A 20,359-nucleotide genomic window follows, 5' to 3' on the forward strand; every position below is an offset into this window, starting at 1 on the left:
GCTAACGGTCCTCAAATTTACTCTCTCTCTATCTCTCTCAGGTTTAAAATGTATCGCAACAGTCCATGTACTCTAAAGTTATATCCCGATCATCCATAAAGTTTAAAACGTATCTCAATCGTTCTTATATTTCAAATTTATATCCTGACCGTTTCTAATTATCAATTTTTTTAACACTGTCAAATTTTGTAGATATTGTTTGTGGCTTAATATCCAATTAGTAAATTAGTAATTTTAATAACATAAACTACCAAAGTATATGCCGGTTCAACAAAATTTAAAGATGTTAAAAAATTGATGGCAAAGATATTTGGGATATAAATTTGAAATATATGAATGGTTTAGATGCATTTTAAATTTTAGGGACTGTTGGAGAAAAAAGAGTAAAATTCGCAAATCATTGATGAAAATTACACACCTTCTTCCCCTTTCTATTTTTTGGCATTAGCACAAATGACATCACGCAACGGTTGTATTGTATAATTATCCATTACATAGACATTAGGTTAGGAATTTTAAATGTTGATACTTGATAGTAAGTAGAGACAATATTTCCTATGTTGACCTTACAAAATTGAGAAATCTATGATATATAATAATATGAATTGTTATAAAATCTAAACAGCCCCCTATTCCCAGTTGAAAGACTGTAGCCCAACTTTAGCTTAATCATTGCCAAATAACAAATTTTTCTTCCATTAACTTGGAATTAGGAGGAAACTTTGCAATTTTGCATATAAATTGAATCAGACCTGTAAAATAGGTAAAAAAAAGTCAAAAACCTCACTTTCAATTACCATATACTTCAATTTCTTCAAACAAAAAGTTCACATGATAAAGAAAATTTACAGTTTTACTGAGCAGTCTATTGATATATACAAAGAGATAATTACCAAACTAGAACATTAGTTTTAGACTGGAATGCATGATAAATAAAAAGATTAAAATTAAAATTAAAAAAATTAAGATATGAAGTATAATTTATTTTACAATATCAATTTCAACTTTACATTTTAACTTGAAATACAAACTTTTAATTTCTTATAATTTGAATCATGGAATTAAAGTTCAATCAATTAATGCTGATGATGTAGAACGCCAAAATCCAAAATTAAAAGCCAGGACAAGATGAGTTCAGACATTATTTTACATCAGTATCGACTACTGATTTATTGAATTTTCAAACGATGATTCAAATTAAAAATTCATTTTTAAATTATAAAAAATAAATGTCAAAATTGCAAATCATGCTGTAATTCATGGTTTTAAACCTAATGGTAACAACATTATATTCTCCATTCCATTATACAGCCAAAAAAGACAAAAAAAAAAAATATCCATGCCTCAGTCGATTATAAATCCATTGTAACTCAACAATCCGTCGTAAATTAGAAATTTCAACTATTGAATAAATTTATGATAATAGTTTATTTTTGTGAGGAGGATTAAATGATTTTACTCTCCCCCTCAACTAAGGTATTGAAGAAGAAAAAAGTATGCGAGGTTAGCTAAGTAGTTAACATAAGATATTTAAGAACACAATGGCACAATGGCTTACAAAATTGAAGAAACATCCCAAGAATTGCTTGTCATGTATGTCTTTCTAGGAACTTCTCTATTACCACTGAGAATGCTGCAAACCCAGCACAACCAACACATGCTGCTTTTGGACCACCTACAAACAACACCATCACAAACCAGCTCAACAAATAACACAATCATATTTATTGGGTTCAGATTACGCTATAAGACGATCATGCGAGTTCAGATGCCAATAGTTGCGACCAAAGCATCATAGCCATAGCTGATATTTGAAAAGGAAAACTAAAGGTAAAACTTGAATTAACCATTGTTCAACAAGAGAGCAACTGAAATTGATTACATGGCTGCTAGGTTTGTTGAGAGAGAGAGCATTTTATTCCCATGCTCAAGTTTGAATAACTTAGCAGGCTATATAGTCCTCTGTTGTTTCCAAAATTCCAACATTCAAGCTCAAACCATCAATTTGACTATGTATTATGTAGCTTGTCAGGAAAAGAACAGGACAAACTTTTATCTTTTCTCCAACACAAGTTTGGCGATCTCTCACTGCTTTTCTGCTCTCGCCTAGAAGCCCCCTCGAGTAAAAGCTTTGACGGCCGGTTTTTAAATTGGATATATTGAAAGAACTAATAATACAAATTTCGGAACAATTAAATAGAGAATATGCAAACCTAATAAAACCGTCCAAGGATCTAGTTGTGCTTAGTGTGATATAATGTAAACATAACGAGAAAAGAACTGTCTTGGGTTCTAGTTTGATGCAGAAAAGGAAGAAATCAAGAAAAAGAGATCAAAGAATTAGGAAATTAATAATTTTGGTCCACTATTTACAATTTAAACACCTGAAGTGTATTTCTGTAGTTTCCAGCTTTGCTTGTTGGAATAGTATTTCAGAATTCTTTTATTTCATTTAAAGTCTTATATGCGGGTCTAATTAGTTTATAATTTCTCAATTAGTTTAAAATTCGTAGTTTAGGATTATTAATTCTAGCAGTGTTAATATTTCTTTTGGCTTAATCACCAAAAAGACCCTCACCTTTTAGCCTCTTTTCAGTTGCACCGTGACGTTGCAATTTTGTCAGTTGCATCCTAATTCGCACCTTTGGGTTTCAATTCCACCCTCAAAATCAAATTGGACCTTTTTTTACTCGGAAAAAATTCATAAAAACCCTTATAAAGTACTCGTTTGAACTCTTTTCCACTTAAAAAGTTAAAAATGGATGACTTATTTTAACTTTTTTCAAATGAAAAAGAGATCAATTTAGTACTTGAGGGTGGAATTGAAAACCAAAGGTGTGAATTGGGGTGCAACTGACAAAATTGCAACGTCAGGGTGCATTTGAAAAGAGGCTAAAAGGTGGGGGTTTTTTTGGTGATTAAGCCATTTCTTTTTGAGTCTAAAATTATCCTGTGTTGTTTTATTCAATGAAGAGAGAACGAACATAATTTACGCATTAAATTACTTGAATTGCGTTGACTCAATTCACCCAAACATTACTTGGACACATTTAGGTGTGGTTTCCTAAATTCTGAGTTGTAGAAGAAATTTTCATCTTCTCTTGGTTTTTCCTTACAATTCTGATCTAAAATCTCATGCTTTATCATAAATTTTAGTCTATCAAACCATTAACTTCCGCAAATTTACCCACAGGATTGTATACTCCAAGCTGTTCTACATCAGCTTGCTATCGGAGCTTCAAAATGCTTGAAGTTCGTTACTAGATTTCAACAATATTAGTGTCAGACACGATGACTTTAGATGACAGGTAACTGTCAACATGTTATATTGCACAAACAAATAACAAAAGGATCTTCACAAACTCGCAAAGGGTGATAATAGCTTTACTGAAAGCCAGCATGCAGGAACTGCTTCAAAGGATTCTTCCAAATCCTAGTGGCCAAAGCTACAAATCTATCAAAATTCTAGGGTTCTGATAAAAGCCAGCCCCAAAATTAAACAAACTTCACAAGCTCATTTAAGAATGAGGACACAGGGCAGAATGATCCGAGAAAAAAAGATCGGACCCCGGCCTGGTCGGACAGCCTCTGGGACAGCCAAAATAATTGGACAAGCAGATCAATATGGAAAGGAAGAAAATAAAAACCGGCAGTCCCAAACCATTAGACTATCAATTATAACCCAAAAATTGCAGGTTCGAGAAATTATTCATTAAAATCAGCTAAAAGCAAAGAAACAAATACATGGAAAGCAGTAAGAAGAGCATTTACAAGGTGATTTACAATAGTTGAAGAGACAAAGGAGATAAACTTTGCTGTTCAAGATACCAAAGAATCTCAAAGTGGTGTGTTGCCTATTTTTTATGTTCAAAAGATTAACTTTGTCATTCTCAATACATGGATGAATCTAAATTTATTTGTTAAGACTATATGTTTTGTGTTTAATAATTATATAGTTAGAATTTTAGGGAAATATGAAATTTCACAAATTATTTATGCGAAAATAATACTAAAATAACAAATCGAATCTTACAATTCAGGATTCTTGATTCATCTCATTTTGACAACTATGTTTCAAATCTAAAATCTCATGCTTTATCATGAAATTTACCCTATCAAACCACTGGCTCCTACAAATTTACCCATATTACTCCAAGATGCTTTACATCAAAGTTGACGGACATAATCATGTTCCTTGAGCCATGATAGATCTATCACCTTTAGGCTTAAAACTAAAAACTTATCTATCTTATTGCAAAATGTTGACCTCTAAACAAAATCTCTATTTTAACCATTTAATGTCCTCCTTGAAAGATTATCTTCCTTAATTTCAAGATCTTACAATTCCAATAAATGTATTTCTATGTTCAGCTCTATGTATTTCCTATATTCCTAGAGTGCATTAAATATGTAATTTCTTTCAAATACAAACAAAAAGGAAACCAAAGTAATCTAATGCACAACAACAAGATGCTAAGACTATAAAATATGTTATATATGTGAGGAACAAATTGATTAATTATGAAAAATATAATAATTACTGTAAGGAGCTCCTTCAATTACTACATATTTGGCTCTTTCCCCTTCTGGACAAGCTTCAAATCCACCTTTGATCTCCAAACACTTTATTCTCTAATTCTCTTAGAATGATTTGGATTTGAATCATGTCAACTAATGTTCAAAAAGTGATATTACTTCAATAACAAGATTAAAGAAATACATATGATGATTTACTACAATTGTTAATGTCAGGTGGTGGTTGAAGCAGATGTCATGACTATAGTTTTTGGTATCAGAAATCAGTTTGCAGGTGTTGGAGAAGTTTGAACTAGGACTGCACTTTATTAATGAAGCAGTTGATAATTTATTTTTTATTTTCATAAGTAAATTTGAGAATAAGCTAGCACGTGTTAGCCTAAAGGTTCTATTCCATGCAAGGTAATCGGGTTTAGTTTTCAAAATTTCTTGAATTTCGACAAATGTAAAATTCGATTTAACGAAATTTGATGAATTCAAATTACCTCTTGCAGACATTGAACCTCCAGTGACACAGCCAGCGACAACTGTATTAGTAACATCATGTTTAGCTCGAGCCTTTTCAACAATACACTCAGCAGCTGAGAAAACGAATCCCATAACTGCAAAAGTTTTACAAGAACTCCAACTCCGCCGCCCCATTTGCTTAGCAGTATAAACAAACTGCTGTCTGGCACTCATCTCATCTTGCATTAATGGATTATCGAGTGCACCTAGAAACAAACCCATGAACAACCCAAGCCCTCCTCCTACAGCCAATTGAAAATTTGAAGTTATAAAAACATGGCAAATCAAAATCAGAAATGAAAAAAAATGAGGGTGCAGCATACCCATAACTCCACTAGCAACACTACGAATAGCACAATTGTTCCAGACTTCTTGTGCACGAAGTTCGTCCATGTTAGGCATTCTAAATGAGTTCACCTGAGTTACCTGAGCCTGAGGGGTCTCTGCCATTGGCTCGCTAAAGCCTGAAGAAGTACCGTCGCTATCATTACTACTTTCTTTACCGGAACTAGTAGAATCCGCCATTGAATTACTGAATTAGCTTACAAGGTGTTTTACTCTTTGAAATTGAAGGAAAAAGGAGGAAGATGGCGGCTATGAGTTTATAACAGAAGAGGGACAAATCAAGAGCCTTTACAGTAGAGCTTGCTTTTATGGGCTTCTGCATCCCGGCCCAACGTGTTATCATCAAGGCTGTTTTTCCAACAAAAGTTCATTTTGCCCCCTCAGTTTGACACAAAATATCAATTAAGGACACGTTTATTGATTTGAATAAAAACATCTATAATTAGTTAATTTGCCTCATATTACCTCTTTTCTGGGGTGGAGAAAATGATTGGAAGAATTGGGATTGAGATGGCAAATAAACTATTGGTTCCTTTGGAGTTAAAGGGGTCAAACGAGGCAAAATTGTTTTTTTTAAAGATTATTTTTGTTCAAAACACCTATTTTGAAGATATTTTTATTCAAAGCCATGATCTTAGTCTTATTCGACATTTTGTTTTGAAGCCAAAATGAACCTTTGTGGGTTGTTTTTCTTTGAAAAAAGTTACCCTAGTTATTACAATTTTTCATATTCTTTTCTTTTTTGCCTAATTTTTAAAAAAAAATTAGACTTTTTACATATGATTCCAATATAAATCCAACTTTTTAATTTTTGTATATTGTCCCGGTTTTTTTTATTTTGTTCTAATTCTTACAAATTTTTCAATTTTTCACCTCCATACAAAATCTATTTGTTTTATTTAACTTTTCTAGTCATTTTTAACTTTAAAATTTGTTTTTTTTTTCCTTCAATAACCAAAAGATTGAGAATTTCGAATTAGATTTAACGTTATGTTCGATTTTAAAAAAAAAAATAGAAGTTAAATAAATTTGAAGTTAGTATAAAAATTCAAATAAAAATCAAAACAATTAAATTGATAAAAAAAATTCGACTAAAATTACAATAAAATGATAAAATTGAAACAACATTATAGAAATTAAAAAATTTGGTTTAAAGTGCAAACATACGTAAATGATTTTTTTTAACTATCTTTCAAAACACTTTACATTATATAGAGTAGCTAAACAAGGTAACAGGGAACAACCTCCAATTCCATCAACCTAACCTTCTTGAAAATTACAATGACAAACAGTTTCAGAGAATGCAATGGCAGAAAAGAAGAAGACAACATATCATCAAATCATCGCATTGCTCTTTATTGATCAAATCATTGTTCTATTCATAATCATTATTATCCCATTATGGTACAAGTGATACTAAAGTATCCAAAACATTTCTGATTTAGAGGAATTCCTATTCCTCTAATCAATTTGTTGGCTGCGAGTGCAGTAATATGTATCATGTGCTACTACTCAATCTCTAATGATTCTTTTCCTTCTACGCGCACCTGCATAATTCAAATCGTAAATTTAGTAAATGGAAGTAGAGAAATGTAACAGAAAGCCAGCAAGCTCATGAATGTACCTAGCAAGCATCATCAAACATATAATGATGTATGACAATGATACAAGTAATTGCATCAAGTGACCTAGAAATAAAACGGTCTCAGCTATGTCGCACAGTTGCATAGGCAGTGCAGATGATTCAAAGGAGCTATAAACCTTGTTCTCTCGATTTCTTTCACCAATGCTGAATTATCTGGCTTTATCTTTCTATTAGAGGGTGGTGGTTTTAGATAACGTTTACGAGCCATTACAGCCAGTAAATTTTTGGACAGGCATGCGGACCATAGTATAATTCAAGGATGACATACTACATCAGCTAATTTATCCATCTGAAATAACTGGATTGGTTACAATTCCCCGGTCATCACAAATACAAACAAGCACCGAGCACCAACATATTAAGCATACAAGAAAACGAATTCCTCTAATTCTAGGAAGTAGCTAACGGTAACTCCTAATAGATATAATAAGCACAGTCAGGTGAAATGGCTCATGAGGATATCCTAAACTATCAGTACATGTTTATGTTTAGTGCACAAAAACCATCCAAAAGCATAAGTCAGGTTGTACAATAAGAAGTTACCTGTAGGGCCCTTGCTCCAGAGGGCTTGACCATCTATAGCAGGGAAGTTATGATCATCAAGGCGTTTCCATGTTTTGATCGACTTGACGGCACCCCACTCTCCGTTTTGAGACTTCTCCAAAGATGCAACCACAACCCTTGCCCTCCTTGACCATCCAGCTTTCCCATAGGCATGGTATCCGAAACCTCCAGCATAACAAAGTTGGATACCAGTTAGCCGACCACAAAAGTCATTCAGATGATCATGTCCAGTGAAAACAGCCTTCACATCTCCAGCCTCCACCAAAGTCGTGAAGAACCCCGAGTTCACAGAAGGAGAGCTAATGCCTTCTTGTTTCACCCCTGTGAAGTTTGATGAATCAAAACTTGCAAATTCAGGCAATGGAATATGAAAATAACCAAGTCCAGGTGCTGGTCCTTTCTGAGCCTGAGGCTTGCTCGTGTATTCTCTCTGTAAGCAAATACAAAGACTGTTTAACAGATTGCTGTTAGAGATACAAAACTATTTATTTGAGATTGCATCTAAGCACTCGGGTTGGATAATCTTTGAAATGGGATCCGAAACACCTAACCGGAGTGAACCCTGCTAAAATTTATAAGTTAAAATGTATCTAATTATGCACACAAAGCAATGGAGTGACTCTAAATACAAAAGAGAAAGGCGGTTTTATATTCATACCCGAAGCCTTCGTGAAGTGAGTTGAAACCAAAACTGCTGAGAGGGTTTAATCCAACCATAACCAGGAATTGAAGGAACAGTAGAGTAATCACCACTATCAAGAAAATAAAGATTAAGAACTGATTTATTCTCAAATCTTGAACCTTTAACACCACCCACTTCAAGATTATAATTTCCAAAACCATCAATAACATGAGCTTCCACAGGATTAACTCGAGCAAGAGTATTTTTAAGACCAACAATATACTTCATAACCCCTTCTCTTGAAAGGCTAGATTCTTGATCATGGTTACCTAAAACAGCCACCCAAGGTATGTTCGATTCAATGGCCGGAGCAAATGCTTCGTCCATTGATTTTGCTGGGTCAGTAGCATCAAATCCAAAGATATTATCCCCTGTTTCACAAATCAAAAAATTTTGTTAAAAAAAAAAACAAGTTCAAACGTAATAAACTTGTAACAGAAGTAACAATTACTGGGTACCGGTGAACACGATTAAATCAGGATTCTCAGCTCGGATCATGCGACGGATAAAGGCGGTGGTGTTGAGATCAGAGCAAGTAGGCATTTGGGCAGGGTACACATCCAAACAAGGCGTGGTTTTGCCATCAGCAAAGTGCATATCAGCAACTTGGAGGATCTTGAAGACTCCATTTTTTCCAAAATGCAGCTGTTTTGGGGCACCTAATGCAAGCACTAGCAAGTGAGAAAAAACCAACACTGAAACTAGCAAGTGAGAAATAGAGGGGCGTAATATTTTCCTCTGCAGTACCATTTTCTTTTTTGCAAATCTAATTCAAGTATAAAGTATAAACCAGTGTTACAAAATGGAAATAAAAATAGAAAAGCAGTGATAATATCCTAAATTTCAATGATTATCAGAGTTATGTAAGAAAAAGACAAACTGCAAAGAATATTCCCCAGTTAATTAGTCAAAAACAAAAGAACATGCGATTACTGGGGTATCAGGTTAAAAAAGCATATTTAGCGATGCACACGAGATGTTCGACGAAATGTCCGATAGAATTATAAGCCTTGTCGTGATGTTCTTTCAAATTAAAAGCCTTGTCGTGATGTTCTAAGGAGCAATGATTTACGTAATTTGGCCATTTCTTTGTTCGCTGTATAATATACTTACCAGTTGCGCTCGTGGATTACCAAGTGAGATCTCAGATTTACAGCAAGGAGGTAACTAATTTAATTAATCTAAAGAGCGGTTGTGCAACAATGACCTAATTGAATCAAATCGCTGATAAAAATACCAAACTGGATCTAATCTAACGGTTATTTTCCACACTTTTGGACAAATATATGTAGTAAGAAGTTTAATTTGTTTTTTTTTTCCAATAGGCTAAACTTCAATAAATGAAGTAAAATATTTATATACAGAAATAACAATTTCTCATCACAATGAGTCAGTGTTATCAAAATCAATAATGATACTGAAAAACAGTTATCCAATAGGGCTTTTTCACTACCAAATGAGCCACCCAAATATATATATAATAGTGACCGAAAAATAAACCTGAAATTAATTGTCACTTCAGATATCAGCATTAATAAAAAATGTATATGATCTGATCGTCCTTTAAAGATGAGAAGACACTGTAGTAACAACTTTTTCATGTGAGTTTAAGTATGAATTACCAAATTTTTTTAAAATTTAAAAAAGGCCTAATGTCTTAAAAAAAATCCCGACCTTTTATCCCCTCTTCAATCTTACCCTGATGATGAAAATCCGTCAATTTTATCTTAATTTGCATTTTTTTCATTTCAATTGTACCGCATAAAATTAACCTTTTTTTATTTGGCAAAAGTTTAAAAAAAAATCTCTAAATTGATCTTTTTTGCATTAGATTAACTTTTTTTGAAGAACTTTTTTGAACTTTTGTCAAATAAATAAAAGTTCAATTGAAATGAAAAAAATGCAAAGTAAGGTAAATTGACAAATTTTCAATGTCGGGGTACGACTGAAAAGGGATGAAAGGTCGGGATTTTTTTAAGGCGTTAAGCCTTTAAAAAAATTATAGTATTTTGCTTGAATTCCCAAGATATTAATCATATTTTTTATAATCATATTTACCAAAAATCCCGGAATCTTACCAATTAATTTTTAAATTTGATTCGAACAATGAATATTTTTCAATTTTCGGTTCGGGTTTGGGCTATACAAGACCAGCGCACATTCCTACCCCTATGTTCTTTGATCATCAAGGATAGTCCACCTATGTTGGAGTGCATAGAGGAGCTACCACCAGCAGCTCCTCTGGCTTGGCTGCAGATCCATACACTGGTGAACATAGGGATCCATGCCATAAATCCTTTTCAATAACATATATGCATAGACCCCGGAAGAGGACCTAAATTTTCTATCTGGACCTTACACTGGTGAGTATGTCCATTTATAATAAAATCTAAACAGCCCCAGCCCCCAGTTGACTGCAGCCAAACTTTAGCTTAAGCTTTCTCAGATGATCATTTTTTTCTTCCATTAAATTGGAGTTACGAGCGGATTATTCACAGATGATAAGGAGGATTTATACAATTTCATAGAGCAGTGAGATAATTTCCAAACTAGAACTAGTTACATGAACAATTGTTGATGAACAACACACTACTAACAATACAGTTAAGCAATAACAGCAGAAAGCAAATCACATCCACATCAATTTTTCTTATCTTTACGAGAATAGGCGGATGACTTGAACCAAGGGATACATACAGAGGTTGTCTTCTGATACTGGCGGTAGGCTTCAGCTCTGTACTCTTGTTTCAGCATCCGTCTCTCTACAAGCACAGTAACATATGCTAAGCACAGACTATTAATCAAAGCTCCAATGACGGCCCATCCATGTCCAAGATTCCACGCAAATAAAGCCAATCCCCACCACCACAACTGCTCTCCAAAGTAGTTAGGATGCCGCGAGTAGTACCATAAACCACTATCAAGATTTGGGACTACTGGCTTTCCAAGTTCTTTTAATTCGTTATTTGTTGTCACGAAGTCGTGCAGTTGTGTATCAGCAAAGTATGCTATTACAACACCACTCAAACACACAGCAACAGCGACAAAATCCCAGATATTCAACGGCTTATCAACTAAATGAACAATATAAAAGGGCATGCATATTCCTATAAGAAAAACCTGCAAAAGATGCCCATAGAGTAAGTTTATTCACAACATCCATATAGGTTGCATTGATAACAAAAGAGAAATGGGTACTCATGTCCCGTCAAGGTCAAATAACTCGCACTTAGCCATTTTTTATTAGTTTAGCCCCCAAATTATACAAAATAAACGCATTGACGGGTTACGATGACACAATTTGAGGTTAATTGATTTAAAATTAGAGAATATTATTTCTAATAGATTAAAATGGCCAAGTGTGAGCGAATTCCACGATGACCCGGTCAAATTAAAACTAACTAAACATTAGAGACGCGATTGAAAGTTCACTGCGGCAATTTATCAAACAGTTGTAAACAACTAACTAAACAACATTACCTGCTGGGAAAAGTAAACCGAGAAGAAAGAAATCCACCACCAATGCTTCCCATACTGGGCACGCATGTCGTTAAATCTCCAATCTTCTCTAGCACCCCATTGCCAATTTTCCCGCCTAAAATAGTTATGGGTGAGTCTCAAACTCCAAACCCATGTCAGTGCAATCACAATTCTCGATCTCGACAAATCATATTCCGCAAATGGGTAGGTTTGATAGTAGTAAACAAGTAGAACCGGGATCACCGTCCAGTACAGATCTATCATCTACAAAAAGAAAAAAATCATGTGAGCAGATCAATTAAAAAAATATACGAGCTACAATTCAAATGGTATAAGCGTCAGGCAGTGTGTTTAACTCCTCTCACGAACGCTCACTTTAACTAATTATGAATAAAAAATGATGGGTAAATTGGATACCCAGTGGCTTGATAAGACGTGACTGATGAGCCAGAAGAGGACATTGACATTGAAAAAGAAGAGGATGTTGGCTAAGATAAGAGGGTGGTGAAAGCACCATGTCCACAATGGAGAAATTTCAGTATTAGAGTTGGTAGTGATGGTGGTTGTGTGGTAGTGGTTAAGGAGGGAGAGGTAGAAGAGAATTGAAGGGACTGGAACTAGAAATGAAATCACTGCGTTCTTCAGATTTCTGCCCATGATCGATCGGTATATTGATTCAGTTATGTGGGTGAGTCCGGTTTTTATATAGCGTTTGTTTTGGAGTGTTGTAAATGAATTTTGGAAAAGTTGTTAGAAGGAATGGGCGCGCATGGGATATCAAAGATTGTGATTCATTACTTTTTATGCATGATTTGGTAGCTTTTAATCATGATTAGGTCCTACTAATTCCAGTTAAGGTGGGTTCTATTAGTAAAATTTGTATGAAAATGATCCATTGAAATTCGATCTAGATAAGAAATTCTGATTTTCTATTCGGATGTTGTTAATTGTTTATTTTCACTGATATTGTAATTTTATAAAATATACTATATGATTAAATATATTTTTTTAGTGTTGGTTGGTTCGGATGATATGGTTATAGTTCCTGCTATCAAAAAATCAATGTGCAGATAATGAAAAAGTTTTGATCAAGGACTATTTTATTAGCGAAATAGTTTTGTAATTTATTTTTTATTTTTATAAATACATTTACGAATAATACCATGTATGTCTATTTCATGTCAAGTCGTTAAATTTAACTTTTGAATTTCTTAACAATGTAATTATTTCGAATTCAATATAATAAAATTTGATGGATTAAAAAAGGACAAAAAATCCATGAGAAATCTCATTTTTCTTAAGACTTGTTGCTTTGCCAAATTAAAGGTGAGCAGGATGAGTCATCTTTTAGAAAGAAATTCTCAATTTGGGGATCATGCAATGGCAAATGATTTTTAAATGCTTGTTTGTTTCCTAATTCAATTGAAAACCTGCATAGTTAGGCAGTTTCACACGCTGATATCCTCTGGCATGGCAAGCTGGAAATAAACTTACTAAAGAGATTGTTGTTTAATATTTTGGCCAAATGTTGTAAAAAGGCCAAACCTTTTACAAAAGTTTCACAAAAGTCCCGATCTTTCAATTTTGTCGATTTTGGCCAAAAACTTATTATTTGGTTTCACAAAAGTCCTGACCTTTCAATTTTGTCGATTTTGGCCAAAAAATGATTATTTGGTTTCACCAAAGTCCTGACCTTTCAATATATGTGCATGCTACGTATGCGCCACATAGGCAAATTGAAATCAAATTGAGAGTTGGCCATAATTGAAACAAATAATCTATTTTTGGCCAAAATCGACAAAATTGAAAGTTTTGGACTTTTGTGAAACTTTTATGAAAGGTTTGGCCTTTTTACGACATTTGGCCAAATATTTATTTAGTTAACACCCCGAGGCAACATGGATAAGTAAGATCATAATTGAACAAAGGATCAATTCGCCCCCTCAACTTAGCACGAAATATTAAATAAGTCATTTCTACTGTTTTTAAATCAAACATACCTGCAACTTGCGTTTTCCGGTCAAATCAGCCCATTTTTTTCCTCTCCCACTCTCATTCCGTGTTTGAAACACACTCTCTTGATTTAAAGTCTGAAATAGTCCTTATTATTTTAAAAAATTACAAAATAACACCTAAAAATTAATTTAACACCAAAAAATTAATTTTTTTGGTGCTCCTCGTCGGAAGAGTATTGCTCCTCCGAGAGAGCAAACCCATCTGGGTTTGCTCCGGGAAAGAGCAGACCCAGATGGGTCTACTCCGCCGCAAACCCGGCAACGAAAAAAAATTAAAAGAATTAAGGTGGGTAAGACGGTTTCTGGTGGAAATTGAGCGATTTCCGGTGTGAGCGGAGGGCTAAATTGATTTGGTTTTACATAGTTTAAAGGGGGTGATAACTCACTCTCTTTGGGTCTTTTTGATACAAAAACGCAAGTTGCGGGTTAGTTTGATCCAAAAGTCTTTAAAACGACTCTTTTGATATTTCGTGCCAAGTTGAAGGGGCAAATTGATCCTCTGTTCGATCAATAATTAGATCAACTTTTTGGTCATTCTAGACTATTAAGGAATCTAAAATGTACTTGTTAAGTTTTTAATGAGAATCCACAGGGACAACATTCTAACATTTAGTTTAATGGATAGAATACCCGTTGTATATCTCAAATATATATATATGTCAAATACAGCGTTGTAAAGCTAATATATGGTGATTTTCTATAATGACTCCTGATTTATCACCGATTATTCAATCCACCTCTGTTTAATAGCAAAAGAAAAAAAAAGTACAGGGGTGTCTAACTAAGTGCCTATGGTAGTGTGCTAGCCTAATCATATGGTGGTGTGGTATGTTATGGTCCCCCCCACCGTTAATTCCTCCATCCCACCCACCATCAAATCAGCTCCACCGCAATTTCCGCAGAAAGAGAGACTTCTCAAGCTTTACTGCGCAGCTGCCAGGCCTGCTTTAATAAAGGACTAATCATGATTTTTACAACCAAATGATGATTATCACATAAGGGGTCAGGGTCCATAAAATTATTTGTTTGAAATGCATAGGCCAGCAGAATCAATTTTTAGCTATAATATATGTTTAGTAAACATGGCAATTCAAACATTATCACTATCAGATAATGTAGATTGCGCCCGCGCATCAACTACTCATGGTGTTCCTGTCGCTCTGCTTCGGAGTTTTAAGCCTACTTTACTAGTCTTGAAATTTTCCATACAGCATCAAAAATACACAATAAAGATAAATAAAAGTAAGAGTAAAAGTTCTAACAAATGAATGAAAAATAACGTAAATTATATCAAATTTCGAGGGGAAAAAACTAAACTCATCAAAAGAACAATAACCTGTTTTCTCTAGTATTCTGTCATTAACAATGCAAAACACAGACATACAGGTAGGATGGAAAATTATCAGATGGTGAAGATAAAAGACTGAAAGAATTGAGCAGGCACAGAGAGAGAGACAAAACATAAAAGAGACCATTTAACAAGCACTTCATCAGAAGTCAGCAGCACTCACAAACCCTTGCCGCCCTTGGCAATGTCGTCTTTGATTGCTCTTTGAATCCATTTCACAAAAAGCCACTGCAACATGGAGAATGATCATTAATACATATGGGAATCATTTATACCCCTGAGATCACAAAAATGAAACTTCAGTTACGGTATAAATAAGCATTTACCTGAGCCCCAAGGATGAGGGGGATAAACATCTTGCCCCTGTCATTGGCCTCGGACCCGTCTATCAACTTCTTGTCAACAGTAATCGATTTATTACCATTTGTAGCTACCCCAATGATTTCTTTAACCAAACTTGGAATCCAGGCTGTGCCATTTGGGAGAACCTGTAATAAGCCAAAGCAAGCAAAATTAAATTCAAATAAAAGATGAATAAACAAAGGCAGTTGGATACACTAAATTGCAGCCCAATACATTATACCTTGCATGTAACAAACAAATGGCCATGAATTCAGAGCATTGAGATCTAACCTTTTCATCCAAATCATTTTTATTGCATCTTCCGCTATTCTCAACCAAACCAACTGGAATGACAGAATCCTAGAAGCATTCAAAAACAATTTAAAAACTTATGAAAAGAACATTAGAGAACTATAAGCAAAAAATAAAAATAAGGGCAAACATACAAAAACTAACTATACATGCACCTTGGCAGTTTTAACTTAACATTCTAATTTTGACTAATTTGTCCTAGTCTCTATCTTTTGTTGCAATTGTGTTCCAATTGCTCAAATTGATTAAAAATATGTAATTGCTAATTTGGTTGCAACGAGTGGTGTCATGTTAGACTATAAATTACATTTACACACAACTCATGCATCACTCTTGGCAGTCAGATCAGTATTTGCGAAGGACTAAATGTTTTGAGCAATTGCCATACAATTCCAGATACACATTGAAATTAAGACGCATTAGTCAAAAAATAATTGGCTTATTTAAATTTGCAACAACTGAAGATTTGGTGTTTTTTTTGGATGTTTGGCCCAAAGATAAATGCATGATATTGCAGTCCCACAGTCAGGCAAAAAAATTTAAAAAGGGTTAATTTTCCTATTGTACATCCCAATAACCCATATATAGTCTCACCCATGTAAATCTGCCAGGATGTCATACTTCCAAATTTTAAATAGCACAGAAGTTCGAAAAAATGTGCATTTCACAACAGTCAAGGTGGTAACAAAAATCTATCGATTAAACTGCTCATGGATCTTCATATTCTCCGAATTCTTGCATCACATAATCTGAAATGAATGGATATTCTCCTTAAACCAATAAGGATCTCCTGTTATGTCCTAATCATTTACACGGTGAGAAGTAAGTCAAGCCAGTTCTTTCTAATTAGATCCATATTTTCTAATCTACAGCTAATCAAAAGATATCTAATCAAGTCCAAAGACGAAATTGCCAGAAAACAGAGTCAAATTTTGAACCTCCCAAGCAGACTCGATTTAAAGCATACGTCGCCAGTAAGCGAAAACTACTTGGTTATTAACTGCTAACTAATGATCCTTTTCAGATTACTTTTAATGCTAGGATTTCAAGAGCCATCCGCAAAAATATTTTTCAATAATCATAATAAAAAAAAACTTTGTGCAGATTTGAAATCATTAGCTGCAAATCAAAATTGGTTTCTTTCAATCAAAATAAGTCCAGGGCTCCTATTACACCACCAACCAAGCTCTCACTTCAACATTTGAGTCTTTTAAATTTTAGTTATTAAATTTTAAAAAGATGACAGGAGAATAAAGAAAATGACAGCCTTCCCCACATGAACTCAGGCTGGCTAATGGCCAGGGACAACGGATATCTCAATTTTTTAAACAATTTTTTTTTATCGCTAGTTCTCTCCTCTTCAAAATGTATTTATGTATAATAAAGAATGGGACATTCAATTTGGAAATACTGAAAGGCTGAAACGCATGTTTGAAAAATTGTAAATAGATGAGAACCCTGAAAGACATTGAACCAAATCTGGATATCCTTTTACCCTTTTATTCATTCCATCAAACACCAAAAAAGAACAATCTCATTTAAACATTGCTTTATTTGTCAACAAGCAAATTTTTGAATTGGCTCCAATGCAAATTCATGTGTGTCAAAATGTCTATGTCATAGCAGGAGTACTGCCAAGGCACTTCTCCACTTCACCTGTCACAATTTACAAGAAATTGCCAATATGAACCAGCATTATCCACTGTCTTTTTAGAAATGTTCACAAATGGCTGAATATTAGAGGCTTTCTAAGGTTGATTTGTATTTTTTTCAAAGTAAACATAGTTTTAAATTTTTTTTACAAAAAATAATTTATATCTTAATTAACATTAAAAAAATTAAAAGTTACAAAATTTTGGAAATTTTATGGTGTATTTAATAAGAAAATTTGACAAAAATAGTTTTTTTCTACAAAAAGTGATTATTGACGAAAAGTTATAACTGCTAAAAGAATATATATATAAGAAGGTATTATTTCCCTAAAATTCATCTAATTTTCCATACAAATAGAGAAAAGTACATAAAAATTGATAAAAAACATTTGCAGAAAGCACCTGAATATTAAGATGCCTGAAAATGAAAGTTAAGATGTGTCAAATAACTAATTCACCCAAAAGCTCAAACTGTTGGGTGAGGGTTTAACAATAGTTATATTTATATCTTAACACACGCCCGCACACTTCATGCTCATTGGGCTTGAAGCCTGAATGAACAAGCACACAGGCCCATCACACCTTGTGCTCAAATTACTTTTTAGTAATAAACCAAATGGGGGTTCAGGGTTGCCAAGAATCATACTCTAGACCTTTCGGTCATAGAGGCTGATACCATGTCAAATAACCTATTCATCTAAAAGCTCAAGTTGTTGGGTGAGGCTTTAACAATAGTTATATCTTAACAAGATGCCTAAATTGAAGTTATTCCCTACTTGATTCCGAGTATGACAAAAGACAGTAGCTTTGAAAGCAAATATAAAGACAGAAAATGAACCTCAAAATCTCGTTTCCGCATTCGTGATCCTGCACGAATAGTCTTTAAGACATACTCTGATCTTCTAGCTGAAAAGTCATCATAGCTGAGATCATCGGGGGGGCAAAGCTGTGCATGAGTAAGTACAAGTAAACTTTTACGCCAAATTTCTTTTCCAAAACTATCAGAGATAGCAGTTACAATCTGCTTGTCTAAGTCATCCACTCTATACGCATCCAAGCGGTCAACATAGAGCAGAACATCTATAGTCTTGTTCAAAAGAAACCTGCAATATATTCATATCCAGAAACACAGTCAAACTAAGCAATTCCTGTTCCGACATTTGACATTGATTGATATATGTAATTTAAACCATGTCATTCTAGCAGAACCAACCTTTTAATCAATTCCAAAGATTGGTAACTGACATAACCACCCTCTACAAGGCCAGGAGTATCTATGATGTTTAATGTGAATCCAGACCGGGTGCGGGAAACCATTACAGGTCTTGGAGCCTCAGCCTGCAATACAGACAGTGTCACATTTCAACAAACTATATGGAAACTCTAATTACCGCTGACCACAAAATTCAAAAAAGTAATAGCCAAATAAGTAAAATCCAAGAATAATTACCGAAAACGAATTGACATTAACGACCCTCTCCCCAATGAGAGAATTGACAGTGGAAGATTTACCAACTCCACCTTTGCCCAAAACAAGAATGGTCAAAGTACTGAGACCCTGCAATTTAGTTAAGAGTAAATAAAAGAGAAAAATGAACAACAGCAACAACAAAATAATAACTGAAGCTTTGAAATAAAGAGCGACGAGACCTCTTCCTTCAATTTTCCAAACAATTCGACGAGTTTGGTTTGCGTGGTAGAAGGAAACTGCTGGAACCCTACCCATTCGCGAGGTATGGAGCCCATTGAGTAGATACCTGAAAAAAGCACTGAAATTATCAGCACAACGGTAATTGAAACTAGAAAAGTTGAATTTTATTCATTTTGTCAAAGAAAATAAAATCTCGGAAAATAAAAAGAAAAACCCTAAACACAGAGAGATGAGCTTGAAGTATGAAAAGAAAAACGGATAAAATGCAGCGTACGACAATTGAATTGGATAGGTAATTGAGTTTGAGAGATGGAAAAGAAATTGTGGACGAATGTGAAATAATTTAACCTGGTTATCGGGAAATGCAGAGACGGAGAGGAGGAGAAGGGAGAAGCTGGTGGTATGGAACCTTATCAAGCTAACCCCAAAACCCAAAGGTTTTTGTTGGTATCTTCTTTGTTTTGTGTTTCACTCTAATAGGTTTTTACATTTTAAAAAAGAAAATGAAAGCCGCCCTCTTTTTTATTTTAGGCTTAATCACTCAAAAGCCCCTCATTTTTAAACTTTGTTTTCAATTACACCCCGACATAGAAAAATTCTCTCAAAATCCCCCCACCTTTAATTTTTTTTTCAATTGTATCCTAAAATAGTAAATTAACCTCTTTTTACATGAAAAAAAAATTAAAATAATCTTTAATTATTAATTTATATTATAGTTAAACGTTAATATTATTAATGATGTAAAAAAAGCATTATTTCTAAATTTATATCCAATAACTTTTTAAAATCAAAACCATAAAAATTTCTAATTTAGGGTACAATTGAAAAAAATCTAAAGATGGAGGGATTTTAAGAGGATTTTTCAACGTCATGGTACAATTGGAAAGGAATTTAAAGGTGGGAGGGTTTTGAGAGAATTTTTCAACGTTAGGGTGCAATTAAAAAAAAAATTAAAAGTTGAGGGCTTTTGAGTGATTAGGCCTTTATTCTACTATCTAAATTTTTGATTTTTTTTATTTACAGTCCAAACTTGCAAAATCTTTTATTTTAACTCATTTTTATTTTTGAATTTCAGTTATAGACAATTGCTCAAATTTGAGTGGAACCAAATTCAATATATGCTTCATATTACTTCATATTTGGATTTTTTTTATGGTAAAATGATAAATTAGAATAATATAAAGCAATATGAACGACATATTTAATTTTATTTCCACTTTTATGTGAGCAATTGACTATATTTAAAATTAAAAAATAAAAATCGGGTTAAAACTGAAGAT

The 20,359-nt window shown here is 33.8% G+C and overlaps 4 protein-coding genes across 6 annotated transcripts; all 4 read right to left on the bottom strand.

Annotated features, from left to right (window-relative positions):
* Positions 1-454: 454 nt before the first annotated feature.
* On the bottom strand, positions 455-5,657 carry LOC126686484 (mitochondrial import inner membrane translocase subunit TIM22-4). Of its 2 annotated transcripts, XM_050380542.2 has the most exons (4): positions 5,367-5,657; positions 5,022-5,285; positions 1,559-1,675; positions 455-752 (listed from the first exon to the last, which is right to left on the bottom strand). In XM_050380542.2, the coding sequence occupies exons 1-3, from the start codon at positions 5,566-5,568 to the stop codon at positions 1,590-1,592; spliced, it is 552 nt and encodes a 183-aa protein (XP_050236499.1). In that variant the 5' UTR covers positions 5,569-5,657; the 3' UTR covers positions 455-752; positions 1,559-1,589. The 2 variants fall into 2 exon arrangements, with proteins under 2 accessions (XP_050236499.1, XP_050236498.1); XM_050380541.2 differs by lacking the exon at positions 455-752 and having other exon boundaries at positions 1,385-1,675; positions 5,367-5,656.
* A 1,061-nt stretch (positions 5,658-6,718) lies between these two features.
* On the bottom strand, positions 6,719-9,453 carry LOC126686482 (probable inactive purple acid phosphatase 29). 2 transcript variants are annotated; one of them, XM_050380539.2, is made up of 5 exons: positions 9,393-9,453; positions 8,738-8,938; positions 8,256-8,650; positions 7,577-8,027; positions 6,719-6,935 (listed from the first exon to the last, which is right to left on the bottom strand). In XM_050380539.2, the coding sequence occupies exons 2-5, from the start codon at positions 8,874-8,876 to the stop codon at positions 6,901-6,903; spliced, it is 1,020 nt and encodes a 339-aa protein (XP_050236496.1). In that variant the 5' UTR covers positions 8,877-8,938; positions 9,393-9,453; the 3' UTR covers positions 6,719-6,900. The 2 variants fall into 2 exon arrangements, with proteins under 2 accessions (XP_050236496.1, XP_050236494.1); XM_050380537.2 differs by lacking the exon at positions 9,393-9,453 and having other exon boundaries at positions 8,738-9,179.
* A 1,337-nt stretch (positions 9,454-10,790) lies between these two features.
* Positions 10,791-12,537, bottom strand: LOC126654096 (uncharacterized protein C594.04c). The gene is made up of 3 exons (XM_050348153.2): positions 12,177-12,537; positions 11,760-12,023; positions 10,791-11,399 (listed from the first exon to the last, which is right to left on the bottom strand). The coding sequence occupies exons 1-3, from the start codon at positions 12,414-12,416 to the stop codon at positions 10,920-10,922; spliced, it is 984 nt and encodes a 327-aa protein (XP_050204110.1). The 5' UTR covers positions 12,417-12,537; the 3' UTR covers positions 10,791-10,919.
* Positions 12,538-15,039: 2,502 nt separating this feature from the next.
* Positions 15,040-19,569, bottom strand: LOC126688298 (translocase of chloroplast 33, chloroplastic). The gene is made up of 8 exons (XM_050382948.2): positions 19,428-19,569; positions 19,079-19,185; positions 18,879-18,986; positions 18,642-18,766; positions 18,267-18,531; positions 15,756-15,824; positions 15,449-15,610; positions 15,040-15,350 (listed from the first exon to the last, which is right to left on the bottom strand). The coding sequence occupies exons 2-8, from the start codon at positions 19,172-19,174 to the stop codon at positions 15,282-15,284; spliced, it is 894 nt and encodes a 297-aa protein (XP_050238905.1). The 5' UTR covers positions 19,175-19,185; positions 19,428-19,569; the 3' UTR covers positions 15,040-15,281.
* Positions 19,570-20,359: the final 790 nt, after the last annotated feature.

The sequence above is a fragment of the Mercurialis annua genome, linkage group LG6, assembly GCF_937616625.2.
Source record: "Mercurialis annua linkage group LG6, ddMerAnnu1.2, whole genome shotgun sequence".
NCBI classification, from domain to species: domain Eukaryota; kingdom Viridiplantae; phylum Streptophyta; class Magnoliopsida; order Malpighiales; family Euphorbiaceae; genus Mercurialis; species Mercurialis annua.

Coding starts and splice junctions, on each gene's coding strand:
- LOC126686484 (XM_050380542.2), bottom strand. CDS start 5,568: ATGGCGGATTCTACTAGTTCCGGTAAAGAAAGTAGTAATGATAGCGAC. Junction 5,286..5,366: donor TGTTGCTAGTGGAGTTATGG/GTATGCTGCACC, acceptor AATTGGCTGTAG/GAGGAGGGCTTGGGTTGTTC. Junction 1,676..5,021: donor AGGTTCAATGTCTGCAAGAG/GTAATTTGAATT, acceptor TGTTGTTTGTAG/GTGGTCCAAAAGCAGCATGT.
- LOC126654096 (XM_050348153.2), bottom strand. CDS start 12,416: ATGGGCAGAAATCTGAAGAACGCAGTGATTTCATTTCTAGTTCCAGTC. Junction 12,024..12,176: donor ACGTCTTATCAAGCCACTGG/GTATCCAATTTA, acceptor TTCTTTTTGTAG/ATGATAGATCTGTACTGGAC. Junction 11,400..11,759: donor CGGTTTACTTTTCCCAGCAG/GTAATGTTGTTT, acceptor CATCTTTTGCAG/GTTTTTCTTATAGGAATATG.
- LOC126688298 (XM_050382948.2), bottom strand. CDS start 19,174: ATGGGCTCCATACCTCGCGAATGGGTAGGGTTCCAGCAGTTTCCTTCT. Junction 18,987..19,078: donor TTGGAAAATTGAAGGAAGAG/GTCTCGTCGCTC, acceptor ACTAAATTGCAG/GGTCTCAGTACTTTGACCAT. Junction 15,825..18,266: donor TGCGGAAACGAGATTTTGAG/GTTCATTTTCTG, acceptor GAATGCTTCTAG/GATTCTGTCATTCCAGTTGG.
- LOC126686482 (XM_050380537.2), bottom strand. CDS start 9,029: ATGGTACTGCAGAGGAAAATATTACGCCCCTCTATTTCTCACTTGCTA. Junction 8,651..8,737: donor TGATTTAATCGTGTTCACCG/GTACCCAGTAAT, acceptor TTTGTGAAACAG/GGGATAATATCTTTGGATTT. Junction 6,936..7,576: donor CTGGAGCAAGGGCCCTACAG/GTAACTTCTTAT, acceptor TGAATTATGCAG/GTGCGCGTAGAAGGAAAAGA.